This window comes from Cucurbita maxima, unplaced genomic scaffold (genome assembly GCF_002738345.1).
Source record: "Cucurbita maxima cultivar Rimu unplaced genomic scaffold, Cmax_1.0 Cma_Scf00020, whole genome shotgun sequence".
Lineage (NCBI taxonomy): Eukaryota > Viridiplantae > Streptophyta > Magnoliopsida > Cucurbitales > Cucurbitaceae > Cucurbita > Cucurbita maxima.
In genome coordinates, this window is record NW_019272036.1 from 31,883 (window position 1) to 49,367 (window position 17,485).

At 38.4% G+C, this 17,485-nt stretch overlaps 3 protein-coding genes across 7 annotated transcripts; 2 read left to right on the forward strand and 1 right to left on the reverse strand.

Moving 5' to 3' along the window:
* The first annotated feature begins 752 nt into the window (after nt 1-752).
* Nucleotides 753-7,517, forward strand: LOC111494323 (probable inactive DNA (cytosine-5)-methyltransferase DRM3). Of its 3 annotated transcripts, none has more exons than XM_023144245.1 (12): nt 753-894; nt 2,657-2,871; nt 2,962-3,045; nt 3,332-3,428; nt 3,678-3,724; nt 3,948-4,046; nt 4,252-4,356; nt 4,569-4,668; nt 4,756-4,868; nt 5,084-5,183; nt 5,405-5,484; nt 6,048-7,517. In XM_023144245.1, the coding sequence occupies exons 2-12, from the start codon at nt 2,869-2,871 to the stop codon at nt 7,425-7,427; spliced, it is 2,208 nt and encodes a 735-aa protein (XP_023000013.1). In that variant the 5' UTR covers nt 753-894; nt 2,657-2,868; the 3' UTR covers nt 7,428-7,517. The 3 variants fall into 3 exon arrangements, with proteins under 3 accessions (XP_023000013.1, XP_023000012.1, XP_023000014.1); XM_023144244.1 differs by having other exon boundaries at nt 2,782-2,871; XM_023144246.1 differs by lacking the exon at nt 753-894 and adding an exon at nt 2,226-2,339 and having other exon boundaries at nt 2,782-2,871.
* A 44-nt stretch (nt 7,518-7,561) lies between these two features.
* On the reverse strand, nt 7,562-9,883 carry LOC111494324 (polygalacturonase At1g48100-like). The gene is made up of 6 exons (XM_023144247.1): nt 9,246-9,883; nt 8,990-9,157; nt 8,852-8,896; nt 8,554-8,761; nt 8,392-8,473; nt 7,562-8,308 (listed from the first exon to the last, which is right to left on the reverse strand). The coding sequence occupies exons 1-6, from the start codon at nt 9,687-9,689 to the stop codon at nt 7,807-7,809; spliced, it is 1,449 nt and encodes a 482-aa protein (XP_023000015.1). The 5' UTR covers nt 9,690-9,883; the 3' UTR covers nt 7,562-7,806.
* A 1,813-nt stretch (nt 9,884-11,696) lies between these two features.
* On the forward strand, nt 11,697-17,318 carry LOC111494512 (probable protein phosphatase 2C 49). Of its 3 annotated transcripts, none has more exons than XM_023144456.1 (2): nt 11,697-12,017; nt 15,953-17,318. In XM_023144456.1, exons 1-2 carry the CDS (start codon nt 11,883-11,885, stop codon nt 16,934-16,936), a joined length of 1,119 nt encoding a protein of 372 aa, XP_023000224.1. In that variant the 5' UTR covers nt 11,697-11,882; the 3' UTR covers nt 16,937-17,318. The 3 variants fall into 3 exon arrangements, with proteins under 3 accessions (XP_023000224.1, XP_023000225.1, XP_023000226.1); XM_023144457.1 differs by having other exon boundaries at nt 12,007-12,177; XM_023144458.1 differs by lacking the exon at nt 11,697-12,017 and adding an exon at nt 14,441-15,443.
* Nucleotides 17,319-17,485: the final 167 nt, after the last annotated feature.

A 17,485-nucleotide genomic window follows, 5' to 3' on the forward strand; every position in this document is an offset into this window, starting at 1 on the left:
TGAGACATTTTTTTGTATAGTAAGAGTAGACATGATTTTGGCAAATGATCAAACTGTGTTGTGGAGCGTCTGTCCGATATCTGATTAACACAAATTTGATGAGTTTTCATCTTTTGTATGGACGAATTTTACTCTAGAGCCGCATGTCCAAACTTTTTATGGAATCTTTTAAGGTTAAGTCCTGTGGCCCTAACCGACCTTTATCAAGCCTATTTTTGCCCCTCTTGTTTGCTTGTTGTCTCCATATTTCTTATGTCTCGTCTTGATTTCAATGCACATCATTATATGATGAGTTGGATGATGCGTCGTCTTTCTCGATAGCATCATGACACTTGTCTTGTCTCGACCTTTACATAGCTAATTGAGCGTCATCTCGTGTCGCCACCTTATTATGTTTGCATGTGGGGGGTCACAACCTACCCTCTTTACAATATAATTGTGATATCTCGCCATCACATTTGACTCAAGAAAAGAATATTAGATCAAACATTTAGGATTTATTTTTAAGGTTGTCCCATTTTTTTTTTTTTTTTCCTTTCATAAAAGTAGGGGAAAAAACAATGTAGTAAAACTGATATAAAATTAAAGAAGTTAAATTTAGGGTTGGGAGCATGACATGAATTAGTCGTGGAACTTGTGGACCGGACTCTTCGAGATGAGACCACGTGTCAATCACGGGAAACAGTGAAGGGTATATCAGAAGGGCGCACTCTGACTTGATTACACACTGCCGCATTGAATCTTAGGATCGCAAAGCCTCGATATTTGGTCCTCCGTCCCCTGTGCCTGTGTCTGTTCTGTGCTTGGCTTTAACCCTTTAAGCCCCAAAACCAAATTGCGGCTTCTTCGATTCTCCCTCTTTCTCTGCATTTTCCTTTTACAGCTCCGCTTCAGGTTCATCCCCTCACTTGCTCTTCCTATTTTGGTTTCTTGAATTGTTCTGCTCTTCTTCGACATTGTTGATTGACGAACGGGGTGTTGGGAAATATATTTTAAGTTCCAACTGTACTCAACTTCTAGCTACTTCTTTTAATTGGTTGTGTGTCAAATTTGATGCGTGACTTATATTTAACCTGTGTCTGGGCTCATTTCAATCTAACTTTCATCTGCATGTAACTTGTTTTCATCGCTTGTGTGATCTATTTATGATTGATTTTTGGGCTTTGATTGATTAGAATGCAAGTTGTATGGATAAAATATTTTCAAATTTATGGTATGCGAGGTTCTTGTTGTACTTAGAAGAGTAACTGCTGTGATTCATGGTATTTGGTGAATGAAGATCGAGTGCTGTGGGATGTAGGCTCCTTGCACAACACAAAGTTTTGACGAATTTTCACGCACTTGGTTGAGTTGAATTCAAAAGGCAACTTGAAAAAATCTCATTTACTTATCTCCTAAACCACATATCATGAAGATATTTAAATTTGGTACCTTGGAAAAGAATGCCTTCTCGACTAGGATATCTGCCTTTGGACCTTGCAATTTGTGGGTTTAACAAGAGTATCCCTGGTTATCGAAGAATTTGGAAAGGGAAGTATCCAAAAATGGTCAAGTTTTTATCTGGGAACTTAGCCTATCTTGCACTAATATCCACAATAAGCTACAAAAATGATCTCCCTGGCTGTCTATCCCTCCAAACTGATATTCTTTATGTAAGAATGCTGGTGAATTGCAAAGAGGCCCATTTATCACTTGCACCTATGTTTCAGCTTTTTCAGGGTTGACATTGGCTGGCTTTGGTTGGTCCATTGCAGTGTCTCAGATCCTCACACATTGCTTGCCACTATTTGTGTGGGATCCCACATCGGTTGGGGAGGAGAACGAAACACCCTCTATAAGGGTGTGATAACCTCTTTCTAGAAGACGCGTTTTAAAGCCTTGAGTGGTAGCCCGAAAGGGAAAACCCAAAGAGGACAATATCTGCTAGCGGTGGGCTTGGGCCGTTATATTTGGTATCAAAGCCAGACACCGGGCGATGTGCCAGCGAGGAGGCTGTTCCCCGAAGGGGGTAGACACGAGGCGGTGTGTCAATAAGGACGTTGTGCCCCAAAGGGGGTGGATTTGGTGGGGGTCCCACATCGATTGAAGAAAGGAACGAGTACCAGCGAGGATGGTGGGCCTTGAAGGGGGGTGGATTGTGAGATCCCACATTGGTTGGAGAGGAGAATGAAACACCCTTTATAAGGGTGTGAAAGCCTCTCCCTAACAGATGCATTTTAAAAGCCTTGAGGGGAAGTCCGAAAGGGAAAGCTTAAAGAGGACAATATCTGCTAGCAGTGGGCCTGGGCCGTTACCGTTCGTGTTGATCACCTTTTCAAAGGGGAAAAGGAAATTTTATGGTTAGACTTTACTGGAGCCTTATTATGGTCTATATGGAGTGAATGAAAAATGCTTTGACAATTTTTTTAATCTTTGTCTTCTTTTATAGCCCATTGAAAGAATTTTTTGTGATTTATTTTGCAGAGGGTTGTCATCATCTTTTTTGTAATTTCATCTCATCCCTAAAATATTTCTTATTGAAAAAAATAGAAGAAGAAAAGAATAAAAAGACTGAACAAAGAGCTAGATGATTGTGATTTGATGCTGAATGTCATATTAGAATAAATGGTGATTTTGAATGGTGATTACTGATTATTAATGCATCTAACTATTTTAGACCTTGAGAGCTAGAGAGTGGCATGGCTTTAGCCAGAACAAAGAGCAGTTGACATGCTGCTTTTGAGGTTATGGTCTAAACATTGTTCAATTTTTTGACTATCCGAACAAATTGTTGGTTTACAGAGCCACAGAAAACTCAGTTTACTCTCCTGAAGGTGAAATTTAAAGCTACCTCAGCCCTAGTCCTAGCAACCACTACTTCAAAACTTTATGGTATGTACACTAATGAGATACTATGCTGAATCATTGGAAACTTAAATGCATGTGCATCAACATAAAGGCGCTCTTATTTCTGTTCCTTAGGCCAGCAATAAGCCTATTGTACCAAAGGAAGAGGTCTTGGATTTCAGGTTGCCACCTGATGGGCTGTACTCAAGGCATGTCGGGGTACGTACAAGTTATAACTCTAACCTTATTGTTAAAATAAATTGCCGAAGTATCTTTATGAGGTCTTCACACTTGTGTTTACAACATATCAAGTTCTGTTATTGTCATTTTGGACCTACCATCCATTTGGAAAAAAAGAAAAATACAATTTTCATTGTGAAAAGTAAGATGTTATTGCCTAGGGGTATGGATTGAATATTTGGAGTATGGCATTTATTATATTTCCTAGTGTGGAAAAACTTAAAGTAACGGATTTGCTCAAATTTTCAGTTCTTATAAATTTCAGGACAGTGGTGCAAGCTCATCTGGAAACAACATAAGAACTTTCTTTGTAGATATGGGGTTCCTGCCATCTCTTGTTGATAAAGTGATCGAAGAAAAAGGTAAATTTATTCCTTTTAATTTTTAGGATACAATGCGTTCTTCATGAATGAGGGCACTGAATTATGTTATTTACCTTCTCTCTTTAGAAAACTGAGAAGAGAGAACCTTATCCTTTAAAGTTGACCTTACGAATTTTCTCCATTACAAGGAAAAGTTTCATTAGAAATGTAATTATAACCTTGAAATGTACAATTTGTATAGAATATCCTAATAATTGCCGCTAATATTGTGTCTCATCTTAAATCCAGGTGAAGATGATGTAGAATTGCTATTAAATACCCTGACTACATTTTCGGTAAGTAGCCCAGATAGCCTGCCTGCGTGCCTGTCTCATCGTAAAAAGAATAATGGTCTTATTGAAATTTCCAGTCTTAATAAACCGGTTTTGACTGCCAGCATTGTAATCAATTGTTGCTGTTGTTAACAACTTATATTTGTCAACTTTTTGTGGTTACTGGTTTTATGTCTTAGCAATAAAGCTTCATTGGAAAAGTGATTGAGTTGCTTTAATTGACTAGGCAGAACAAAAATCACTTCCTGAGTCAACAGGCTCTCTTCACAGTGTACGAAGTGATAAAAAGGGGACTAGTCCTATTGCTGCATTCTGTTACAAGCAGGTATGCTTTCGTTTGTTTAAGTGTTGTAAATTTTCATTTTTGACCTTGATATATAAAGCTGCCTTTGGATTGGCTGGACAGCCACAGGGTGTACCATAAAAAATTAAAAGAAAAATCTGTTGCATTTGGCTCTTCTCTTGTTTAGAAATTAACTGTATTTGAATTGTATGCTTTGGAAGTTCATGTAGTTTATTTATTGTAATAGGCTGGCCGGACATCAAAACCCGAATCATCAGATTCTCTAGATAGCTTATTTGATGACAAGGAGGATGCAAGCAATGAAATCTCTTCAGTTGTTATACCGAAGGAGGTAACCTAATTCCCACTCCCATGTGGAATTCAATGGATTAAATAGGACAAGAGGTCCAGGATCATCAAAATATCTTCTTCCCTCATAGATTACTATATCTTCTTCTCTTGTTTATGTGTGTGTGCAAGTGTGCACATGTGTAAGCGTTTCTTTTTCAGTATAGAAGCTTCAAGTAATTTTTTTTACCGCCCAGCTGATCGTGTCCATTGCAGGAGGCTGATGATGATTATATTAGTACTCATACCAATAAAGCTTCCTTATTAATAATGAACTTTAGTGTTGATGAAGTAAACTTTGCAATTGATAAGCTTGGTTAGTACATTTCTGGAATAGTGGACTTGATTGAAGTTTTGCCCAATATTTATGCAGCCATGAGGATTTATTATAACTCATTTTCAGGTGGAGATGCTCCCATTAATGAGTTGGTGGATTTTATCGTCGCCGCACAGATTGCTGAAAACTTGGAGAAGGAAACAGATGAAACAATCTGTAGAAATGAATTGAAAACGGAGGTTTGTTTTTCATAATTCAAGTTCATGTGTCAATCTTATTTTAGTAGTGTTGTATGTTTACTTCAGCGATTTTAGTTAATGAGTTGACCAAGTTGATTACCATTTTACATTATCCAACTTTTCTTAGTCGGTCTACTTTTCGTATTGTGCTCACCATATATAGTACTGGCATAATGCCTAGGTTGTTATTGATGTTAGTCTAAAATGTTCCTCAGGAAAATGATGAAACCTTGTTTGTGACTATGGAGAAAACACTTCGCTTGCTTGAAATGGGTTTCTCTGAGAATGAGGTTTCTTTGGCAATTGAGAAGTTCGGTAAGCAAACCGCTCCTAAGTCCTATTAGTAGCCGACATAGAAAGGGATTAGTGTAGTCATCTCATTGTCTAATCATTATAAAATTTTTGTTTTACCGATTGGTTTATTCTGCTCTAGGAGGCTAATTTTTCATCCAATATCATCTTTAATTTGGTGTGAGAACTTCATTTAAGCTTTCTCATGGGTAATGTGGAGCCATTAACTAGCATCGATCCATCAGGTTCGGACACTCAAGTTTCAGAACTTGCTGATTCCATTGTTACGGGTCGAATAGCTGGTGACTACCCTGGGAATGATAAGGTTCTTGCACTTGAACTTTGCTCGTCGTATTTGTACTAAGCCTTGTTATATGTTCACATCAATTGTCCAAAATTATTCAAATACTTGCACCTTTTCTTTTTCTAGGAAATAAAATTTACACTAATGGATTAAAGAAGACAAATGCATCCTCTCAACTCTATCCCAAACTTTGTTGACCTCTTCAGCATCCCAACATGAGTCAAACACCATACATTTCCCAAGAGCTTGCAATGAGTACCAAACTTAAGAAAGAAGATAGTTGATTGACTTTTTTAAAAAAATATATATTGTTCCTTCCCTATAAAAAAAATCGAAACCTCAAGTCGGTGCCACACCTTTCTAAAATAGCGTTTGTTAACTTTGTTTGAATTCAATAATTCTATTCAACACTACGATAAAATATTATTGGGGAGAATCTGCTTGTAAAGACCAACTTTTTTATCTTAATTTTTTCTGGATTCTATGTTCTTGTGCCCCTTCTTTTGTGATTGATTCTTGTATCTTGTGGTCAAGCATCTGGTACTACCAACGCCTATTTATTTTATTTTCATGGCTTTGTGCAGTGTTCCTCGAACTCATTCTGTATTGATGGTTTACATAATCCCAAAGTTAAAGCTGAGGATTCAAGTTCTGCTGGAGTTTCTCTCTCAAGGAATGTTAACGTTGAGGAAATATTGAAGGGGAAAAGGCCGAAAGAAGAATATATGGATGACCTTCCAAATCCGATTCCTCGTTTCGATGCTAAACACAAAGGGAAACGGCCAAAGCCAGAATATGCCGATGACGACTTGAGTTCTCTCTACGGTCCTGAATGGTTGGAAGCAAAAGTAAATCCAAAAATCATCGGACTTGAGATGCCCACATCTTCAGAACTAAATCTCTCAAGAAGTCTTGATAAGATGGTGGCTAGACCTCCATCCCCACCTTCAAAGTTTAATCCTTGTAGAAGTCTTGATAAGGTGGTGGCTAAACCTCCATTTTTCTTGTATGGAAATGTTTTGGATGTATCTCGTGATTCTTGGGGAAAAGTTTCCAAGTTCCTTTATACCATTGAGCCCGAATTTGTGGACACTCGGTCGTTCTCAGCATTGAGTAGAAGGGAAGGCTATGTGCACAATCTTCCATGTGAAAACAGGTCTCACATCCTCCCAAAGCCTGCAATGACTATCGAAGATGCTATACCACATACAAAGAAATGGTGGCCTTCCTGGGATACAAGGAAGCATTTGAGCTGCATCAATTCTGAAACTAGAGGAGTACCTCAGCTGTGTGAAAGGCTTACAAAGACGATGACCGATTCTCATGGTCAGCTCTCGTCTCAACAGCAGAGAGATATTCTTCATCATTGCATAGCTTTGAACCTTATCTGGGTTGGCCAGTTCAAACTGGCTCCTTTAGAGCCTGAACAGTTGGAGTATGTGCTCGGGTACCCCGTAAATCACACTCAAGATGCTGAAAGTAGCTCAATGGAAAGGCTTCAAATTCTCAAATATTGTTTTCAGATAGACACTTTGGGTTATCATCTCTCTGTTTTGAAGTCTATGTTCCCAGAAGGGTTGATTGTGTTGTCCATTTTCAGTGGAATTGGTGGGGCGGAAATTGCTTTGCACCGTCTTGGCATTCATCTGAAAGTTGTGATATCAGTCGAGAGTTCGGCAGCAAAGAGGAGGATTTTGCAGAAATGGTGGCGCAGTAGTGGACAAACTGGGGAGCTGGAGCTGATAGAGGACATACAGAAACTAACAAGCAACAAGATTCACAATTTGATTAAGAAATATGGAGGTTTTGATTTAGTCGTTTGTCAGAATCCTTGTTCTCGTTCTTTGTCGTCTTCAAAGCTGAGCAAAGACACCGAAGGTATAGCAAGTTTCGATTTCTCTATATTCTACGAGTTTGTTCGTGTTCTTCAGGGTGTAAGGAACACCATGGAAAGAAAGAAGTGACAATGTTCACTTCATCTGCTTGTTCTGTCTGATAATATGAAATTCACAGCTCAATGTCGAAACTATATTATGTTGTAATATTGCCTTGACTCACTCTTGTGCTTGTTGATTACACATCCTACTGCTCTAACATGAGACATAAAGGTGCATATGGTTGTATAAATTACTCAAGGTACATAGTAGACGGCCAAAAAGAGAGGCCATCATCTACATTCTACAGTCTACAATAGGGCATCACATCGCTCAATGTGGGAGGATTAAAAATGAACCCAGAAAGGGATGGAGTTGGAGCCTAAGCGACAATAATCAATACCGAGTTACAGAAAATGGCACTTGGCTGGTGTGCTATGGTGGCTGTATACGGTATTATTATTGTACTTCAGCAGCTATATTCATAGGTCTCTGCAACATTCTGAGGTGCTCCTTCTTGCAAGCAATCAATGGGCGGAATGGTCAAAGTCTCCTGAATCCCAAATGCATTCCAACAGAAAGGATCTTCCACCAATTCGCCCTCATGTGGTAGCAATTCTACTTCAGACATTGTAATATTCGTGCAGGCCACTGTGTCGCTGCACGCGAAGTGAATTGGAGTGTTCCTAACATCGTAAGTTCCCTTGATGTTCTTGTACAAGATTTGGTTCACAAACACAGCCGATGTCTGGTTACGACAATCCTTGGACAAGCAGTAGTACTGGTCAACTATGATGCAGTTTCTAACATTCTCCATCTGTATGTTCTCGAATAAGATGTCGCTCACTGTACCTGACCCTCCTTGCCATGTCTTTATCCTCACTCCATTGTCTGATTCCCTAATCACTGCATTTCTCACTGTTATGTTGGAAACGCATGCCTGTGAATTGTGGACTCCCAGACTCCCAATGCTGCTACATACAACAATGAATTATTCACTGTGTTGACAAGTGATAAACAAATAAATGGAGATTGCAATTGACATTGTTTGTACCTGATTCCATGACTCGGCCCACAAGTGACGCCTTCAATGTCCACGTTGGCACAGCCGGGCCCGATTGAAATGCAGTCATCACCTATGTTTCCAAATCATAAATCAGCCAAGATGTCGATAACAATGAGTGGACAAGAACAATCCATTATTTCAGTTTCATACCATTGCCTATCATGGAGTTGTATATTCCTACTCCTTTGGTATTCTCTATGTGGATTCCGTCAGTGTTGGGACTGAGCTTTGGGGAAGATATTGATAGCTTGTCTATCAGAACTCCTTCACACCCATCGAATTTCATATGGAACTGTGGACTGTTCTGAATTCTCAGTCCACTCACTGCCAAATTACTGCTCATGAAGAACCTTATTAACTGAAAACCCCAGATATCAGAACCAGTCAGCATATTTTATTCATATAAGTTGGTTGAATTGGTGGGCAAAAAGGTGGGTTTCCTTCTTACCGCAGGGCTATCACATGGTCCTGGCAGAGTCGACCCATTTGGACCCTAAAATGAAAAGGACAATTAAGCCTTGGATTGGAAGTTGAAACTGAAAGAAACAGAGAAATTCAAGAGCTATTAAGAGGACAATGTAGGTACCCTATGTGGTTTGCATGGCAACTCCCACCATTTTTGGCCATTCCCTTCGATGGTTCCAGTTCCAGTCAATGTCATTTGATCCAGCCTGTAAAACACGAGCCATTGCCTCAAACTGTCCGCCTTCGGCCACGACTCTGGTCCGTCCGGTGGCATCAGGGTTCCATCCACCTGATTTGTTGCATTAACAGGTATATTTATAAGTTCCAACTTTAACACGAAAAACAAGATATTCAAATTCTAAAAAAATGTGGCTGACCTTAAACACAAGTCCTGGTTTGCAAGGTCCTGAGAAGATAGTTGAAGTGATTTTAAAGCAACGATCAGAGGGAACTAAAAGAGTGGCAGATTCAACAGCACAGGCTGCTTTCCATGCTGCCCTGAAGGCAGCAGTGTCATCAGCACAACCATCTCCAACCGCCCCATAATTAGTGACATCAAAAACACAGTCAGAAGTGGTGTTTCCTGGATCATCAGGGTAGGGATCAGATGGCACTGAGGGAGCTTGGTCAGCTGGAGTTGAAGGAGCCGAGTCTTCGGGTGGTGGTGAATAAACAGGGGATGGAAGAGAGGGCTGTTCATCAGGGTTCTGTTTCTTTTGTCCCTTGTGAAAATGGTACCTTCCTTGCACATTGCTCAAGTTCTCCGCCACCAAAATGGCCGTGATCCAAAGCATTACAGCAGGAACTCGATTGAACTCCATGGAACCCAAGTGAATTTGAAAAGAATGTAAGGCCAGAAAGTTAGCAGTGAGCAACAAGTGGCAAAAATGGAGAGGGATGGCAGGAGGAAAGAATGGGAAAGGAATGGAGAGAAAGAGACTTGAGTTGTAAAGAACAAAGGTTACAATGAAGTGGGGAAGCTGGGTGGAGAGAAGCAGCTATATATGCATATGTATCTACATTTATTAATACTTTATAAGAGAAGAAAGAAGTAACGTGTAGAAAGAGAACACGTGTCGAGTTGAGAGAGAGAGAGATGAGCAGGATATTATAGTAAAAAGTAAAAAAGTGGAGGGGTTTAGAGGACAAGAAATATTTATCTAGAATTGCATGTTGTGAAGGTGGCAGGTGGTGAGAGTGGATGTGAGTTTGCATTGCAGCCTTGAAAAGGTGAAATAGCAGAAAATGGGTTAAGAAGGGGAGGTGAAATACGAGTGTTGGCATTTGTAGACCACAAAATTGATATGGAACAGAATGGGAAGTAAAACCAATGGTCCATCTTGGTTTTGGTTGGTGGAAGGGAGAGAAAAGAAAGAGAAAAAGGTACACCAGAGTTTATTAGTCTCGTGAGCCTATGTTGTTGTGTAGCATATATATATATATATATATATATTAGTATTATTATATGGAATTAAAATGGTTGAATGGTCACGGGCTGGATCCTTCTGTTCTTGTGGCTCTCCACGCCCCATCTGTCCACTTTTCTCAAAAACATAAAAAAGGTAAGGAGAAAATTAAAGGAGGGTGAGAAGGGCTTGTGGCTTGGCATGGAGTGTCACGAGCTCTGTTTTCAATATAATAATTGGGATTTAAGCAATGGAGGAAGCATGAATCGGTGGTGAGTTTAGAGTAAAGTAAAGGTACGGTTTTGAAACTGGCAGTGGTGTGAGTTTGTGGCTTCCACCCATGACACCTAGGATTTCAACATCTACCCTCTCCCTCTCCCTCCCTCTGTAATAAACAAAATCACGTGCACAGAAAAGGGAGTCTGATCATCTTTACTACTCTAGCTTCCCCTTTTTTAAGTGAGAATCCACATTTTTTTTACATATATTCTTCCACGAGAATTTAGTGGTTAGGTTTGGTCATAACATATATTTTTGATTGAGAATGGATCAAGAATCCAGTGAGATAGGTTGGTTACGACATATATTCTTGATTGAGTGTGGATCGAGAATACAGTAAGATAGACTCGTTACAATATATATTATTGATTGAGTGTGGATAGATAATTCAATGAGATAGACTAGTTACAATATGTATTCTTGATTGACTGTAGATTGATAATTCAGTGAGATAGGTTGGTTATGACATATATTCTTGATTGAGTGTGGATCAAGAATCTAAGGAGATAAACTAGTTACAACATATATTCTTGATTGAGCGAGAATAAAATACCAGCCATTTAGATAGTCGAGTTAAAGCATATATTCTTGCTTGAGTGTAGATTGAGAGCCACTAAAAGTTGATGAGACAGGTTAGAACACATTCTCACTTGAGTGTAGATCAAGAATCCATAAAAAATAAATGAGATAAGCTAGTTAAATCATATGTTCTCATTTAACGTAAGAGATATTGTGAACATATATTCTCGATTGTATAAAGTCATGAAATTATATGGTTAAAACATATATTCTCGCCTAGGCCTAGATTGAAAATCCACTAAAAGTTAGAAAGGTTAGCGGGTTAAAAACATATATTCTTCAAGTGTATTAAATTTTTTCAAAAATTAAATATTTTAATATTTTTAAAAGAGAGCAAATATGATTAGATTGGATACAAACATTAAATTGTAATTCTAGAAGAAAACATTAAATTGTAATCCTATTTTCAGATTAAATTGATGAAAAAAATATTAACGAATAAATGAAATCTAATTGAAAATATTAACGAATAGATAGAAATTTGTTCTTTTAACTAAAACTTAAAAAATACGGAATTGGGTCTAATCATATGAAACTCTAAATGGGTAAATTGGTTTGAATGTTAAAAGTTTTTAGAACGAAAAACAAAATGAATAAAGAAATTTAATTTGGAGTTGTTACACATACAAATTCCAAATATTTAATACATCCTATTGAAACAAAAACCCTTTTCCTTTAGCTTGTGTTCTGATTCCTGCGTGCCTCATTTCAAGAATACTCGAGCCCTTTGCTGAGATCGGTAGTCACAAGATGGTAGCTGAAGCTGAGATCATGTGCACCAAAACCGTTCCTGTCATGAACCTCAACTATCATCTTCGCGTAGCCGAAGACCGCGATGTTCAGATCGATTTGCCGCATCCTTCTTCTTCACCTATCTTTCCCGAGGTTCGTTTTCCCACACTAATTTAATTCCCTCTCTTTTTTCACCCTACGGTTCCTTGTTTTTTTGTTTTTCTTTTTCCATGTCTTTGAGTTCTTGTTTGTGGAGTACTTTGTGACATTGTTTGGTATGCGGGGGCCGTTTCACGTTTATATCTTGTCGAAGGTATGCTTCTATTCATGTCTATCGGGATTGGTCCTTTGCTTTTGCCATAATTTGATTGCAAAAGCTCCGTTATCTTTTCTTATAATCTGTTTTTTCTTTGGAATCAATGTGCCTTCATTACATTTAATTTTCATTTCTTATGTTAGGATAGGATTGGAAGCATAGCTGTAAACTTCCTTACGATCTTCACCAATAAAATCGTATTTGGTTTAAATCATCTTGTTTTGGTTAATCTTATGCAAAAAAAAAAAAAAGTTTGGAAAATAGAAGCAACTGATTTCAGATTAAAACAAACTTCGCTCAAGAAATTTGAAAATATGGGTGAGGCTCAATGTACATTTTAGCTTCTATTTCTATAATTTCTCTAGTTTATTTATTTATTCCAATTGACAGTTTTTTTGTGGGCCCTCTTGGTGGAGTTGTGAACTTGTTACTCCTTTTGCAACTTTTTACTTGTTAACGAGCGGTTTATTTGTTTTTTAAATTTACTTTTAAAGTTTTCACCGTTGCTTATCTGTATCTTATTTATTTTCTCTATCTTTGGTGAATATAAAAGTTGTCACTCAGGTAATTATTATCCATCTTTTATTTAGGATGTTAGATCACAGGAGGATAGGTAGGAGGATTCAAACCTACGACCTCTTAAATTAGAGATGACTTGACTGCTTGTTATCTTCCCAACCTCTTCCATTAATACAAAAGCAAAACACACACACACACACCCAAGAGAGCTCCTTTAATTGTTTGGAAGCAGGTTACCAACTAGAAGTTTGTGTTGCTGTTTGGAAATCACTTTGCAGAATGAAAAGTTTATTGCTCCTTATCTTCCTGAGATTAGTTCCTTTTAGTAGTTTTCTTTTATGTTCTAAACTTAAATGGCCTGAAAAATCTAAAAGCAGAACCTAAGTTTTTATTTGAAGAGAAGACGCACTCACTTGGCTCATTATTATTATTGAGAAGTAAAAGTTTTCTTGAATCCATGAAGAAAAATTACTTATCAACATTGAGCTTCTATTTTGATCGAAGGGCAAGGTTGATCTTGTACGTTCTCCTTACACTGTTAATATTCTGGTCAGATCTTCATTTCCTCGATAAATACCCTTTCTATAATGTACCAGATTCTATCACAAGTTTGGGGACAAAAGGAGGATTATATAATAACAATACATAAAATGTAGATGTATGAGAAGAAATTGGAGGAATGAATGGCTAAGATTTATAAGAGGGATCGAAAGAAGTTAAAAAGGAGAAATTCAAAGGAAGCTATGTCGTTGAAGATAGAGTTGCCTAGGAGGGAGAATTGTGAGTTGATGACTATGTCTTAGAGGGCTCCAAATTTTAAGATTTTCTTTGGGAGATTACTAGTAAAGATGGAGGGAGCCCCCTTGTGTGTTGGAAGAAAACTTCAACAATAAAGCATTTTGGGGGGTGGTTCCAGGCTTGAGTCTGGTAGTTTCAGAATTAAAAACATGGCCCTCTTAATTTAGGTGCTTCACCCTAGTGGATATTCCCGTTTAGAAAATCAACCGTTATTAGAAATGGATTCTCAGTCAGAAAATTCAAGGAAAAAAAGCCCACGGTCCTTGGAGAAATATCATTAAGAATACGGGTTTTTTTTTTTTTTTTTTTATAGGCACTCTTGGGACAAGCTGGGGAATGGTATGAAGATGAGATTTTTGGAAGACTCGTGGATTCCCCCACCCTCTGAGCATCTCTTTCCCCTCCAGTTATGTAAGTGCTAATTGAATTTGTTTTTTTCTTTTTAGTTAATAAGTGCTGATCTGAAGATATTGAAAGATGGAACTTCTGCTTGAGAAGAGGGCTTTTTGATAGCAAGCTAGCGAATGGGATTCCCTTTTTTCATTTTTGTTTTATATCCCCTAACCCTGAAAATGATAGAATAGTTTGGAAGTGGGATGTTCCAGAGATATTTTTCTATTAGTTCTTATACGAGGACTTGAAATGAAGGAAATAGCCTCTTGGAGCTAGTGCTTTGTGGGCTTGCTTGGTAAGGTAGGAGCTTGAAAAAGATCAACCTTTTCCTATGAGCAGCTGAATACGTCTGATAGGAATTGAAGAGAAAACATGAAGTGCTTTCTTTCCTCGAATATCTGCGCCATGTGCTTTAGCAGTGGGGAAACTTCGTCGCTTCCAACCTCCTTTTTGTACATGTAGATTTGCCTCAGGACTGGAACTCGTTTGTCAAAGTTCAATTGCCCTTCTAAAACGGGGGAAGACGATCTCACAAAGTGGTTTTCATTCTGGTGATTCAAGGATAAAGCTAAAAGCTTGTGGTCCACGTGATGAGAGCTTTCCTTTGGCTTCTTTAAAAAGAAATGAATTCTAGGACCTTTTCTGATCTTTCTAATTCTTATGTAAAACTTTGTAATAGGGTCAAATGTACAGTGCTTTTTTTTTTTTTTTTTTTTTTTTTGGGATAAGAAACATGTGATGTATGTAATTGGAGGTGCTATTTTCCACTCCTTCAGTAAAAAAATTCCCTTGGTCCTTATCAACTTAGATTGGGGTCCTATTACTTGTCTTAATTCAGTTCTCTTTCCTCCATATGTGTATACATATAAGCGCTATTGTATTCGAAGGGGTTAGGTTTGTAATCAGGAGAAGGTGCTTTGCCTGTTTCCCAGTCTTTTTTAGAAGCATAGCTTTCAACTCCAAAGAAAAACCCAAAGGAATCCGTACTTCGAAAGATTTTGAGGAAGAGATTAACCCAGTAGCTAAAGGCTTACAAGGTCATAACCCAACCACAGCCAACTGCAAGCAGTTCCAAGAAAACCAAGCCAATAAAATACAGTGAGAGAATTTGAAAACCGTTTGAAACCTAAGTATCTCAACTCACCACCAGGAGGAAACCCCCAGGCCACAGCTCTGCCCAGAAAAAAAGAACTTTGCAAAAACTTAAGCTAAACCTCCCGAGCAATGCTTTTTATTTTTTCCCTACCTCATTAAGATTTTCTTACTAGCAACCCCCCCGAACTAACTACTTATAAACATTTTTAGACTTCTGTGAACCCGTATCTTTTTTTTTTTTTTTTCCCTTTCCACCTATAATTGGAACCCAAGTTATTCTAGATTTCTTCATAAAATCTGAACTACCAATCGCAAATTCTCCTTTACGTACATGGTCTCTTCCATATTTGCTGAAGAGAAAAAGGCCTTTTGAACAAAGAACTGAGCCATAGAACCCTTAATTCTTTATTTTCCGTATCACTGAGATGAAACAAGGAAGCCAGCTCTCTAAACTGAAGGTATCAACTTCACATCTCTCCCTCATTTCTGTCTAATCACAATTTAGAATTACAGCATTCGTGATTACTACCCTTAAATATAAACTGTTTAATTTAGGAGGGTGGGCTGAGGTTTGAAGGGCAATAAAACCCAACTTTTCTGGATATTAATTGGAATTGTTACTTTCTACTTTTGTTATTCTTATATGTTAAGTATGAATGTTTATCATAATGACTTTACGTTGCTGTGTAATTTATACTGTGTGAATAATTTACTCACTACCAATATACAGTTGTGGAAACCCTCTGCTGACGCTGCAGTAGCTTCTATGCTGGAATAATTGCTTTGATTCATTTTGTCTTGTTAGTTACTTCTACTAGTTAGTAATTATTAAGCTCGACATATTTGATGTTTTATGTACTGCTTAGATTAGATATTACATTCCGTTCTGGAATACCTGTTTAAAAAAAAGAAGAAAAGAAAAGAGGGGCAGTTCCTTACCTTGCCCTTTTCATCTTTGGTCAAGCAGGCAGTTAAATGTTCAGATATCGCTGAAGATGCCCATTTACTGTCAACTGCCATAGATATTGTTCCAAACATTCGATCTGGTAGCTACGCGGACATTGGAGCTCGGGATTCTATGGATGATGAACATATCTGCATTGATGATCTGTCTACCCACCTCAGATCTATGTTCAAGTGTCCTGTGCCAAGTGGTTTTTATGCTGTTTTCGATGGTCATGGAGGGCCTCATGCAGCTGGCTTTATCAAGAGGAATGCCATTAGATTATTCTTTGAAGATGCTGATTGGTTAAAAATGCTGGATATTAGTTCTATTTCCATGAAAGATTTGGAGAGTTCTCATCGCAAAGCGTTTCTACTGGCAGATCTTGCCTTGGCTGATGAGCAAAGTGTTGGAAGCTCATGTGGGACAACTGCGTTGACGGCATTGATTCTTGGAAGTCATTTGCTTGTTGCAAATGCTGGTGACTGCCGAGCGGTCCTATGTAGGAAAGGTGTAGCAGTTCCAATGTCTCAAGATCACAGGCCTTCTAATGTACTCGAGCTCAAGCGAGTGGAAGCGATGGGAGGGTTCGTAGATGATGGGTATGTGAATGGGTATATTTCAGTAACGAGAACCTTGGGGGATTGGGACCTGAAATTGCCAAATGGCTCCTCATCACCTCTGATTTCTGAGCCACAAGTGGAGCATGCTATTTTAACGAACGATGACGAGTTCTTGATCCTTGGCTGTGATGGTATTTGGGACGTAATGTCAAGCCAATACGCCGTCAGTCTTGTTCGACGTGGGTTGAGGAAGCACAATGACCCTCATCAAAGTTCCCAAGAGTTAGTCTTGGAAGCCTTGCGCCTCAACACATCAGATAACCTTACTGCAATAGTAATCTGCCTTTCTTCTCCCAGCTGCATTCCTCAGCAGCGGATATGGAAGCCGCGTAGTCTGACCGAAGAGGCGAGAAGTAGGTTGAGGAGCTTGTTAGAAGGAAACTGAGTATAGCATTTGAAGTTCAATCAATTCTTGCCTGTTTGTGACTGCTTCAGAAGCAAAAAAGCAGCCAGCAATTTTGTAGGGATACAAAGAAATAGGTTGAGTGGATAGTTTTGGATGGTACTTTTTCACATGAGTGCGGCTTTGATTTGTCAATTAGAGTTTGGAAGGAAGGAGGCAGCCTAGTAGGATTGGTTCCGGCATTATTTGTGTAAAGTAATAAATGAGAAGAGAAGCCCTAATTTCAGGTCTTAAGCCTGCCCTTGTTTTGTTTGGTTTAAGTATTTTGTGTTTCTTTGGGTTTTTAGTTGAACGAACAAGCAAGCATATGTAGAATTAATTGCATAAAACAATGGTGCCAATGCATTTTGTTTCTCTTCTTCAATTGCTCATTGCGCCTTTATTCTACGTGAAATACTCAAAAGTCACTTTCGACGTGATTGTTGGAAGCTGTCGAAACGTAGGAAGATTTGTCTGCAATTGACGATGCAATACACAATAATTATTTCTCTCATATTGGAATTGGGTTGCCTTCTTTGTCACAAATTTATC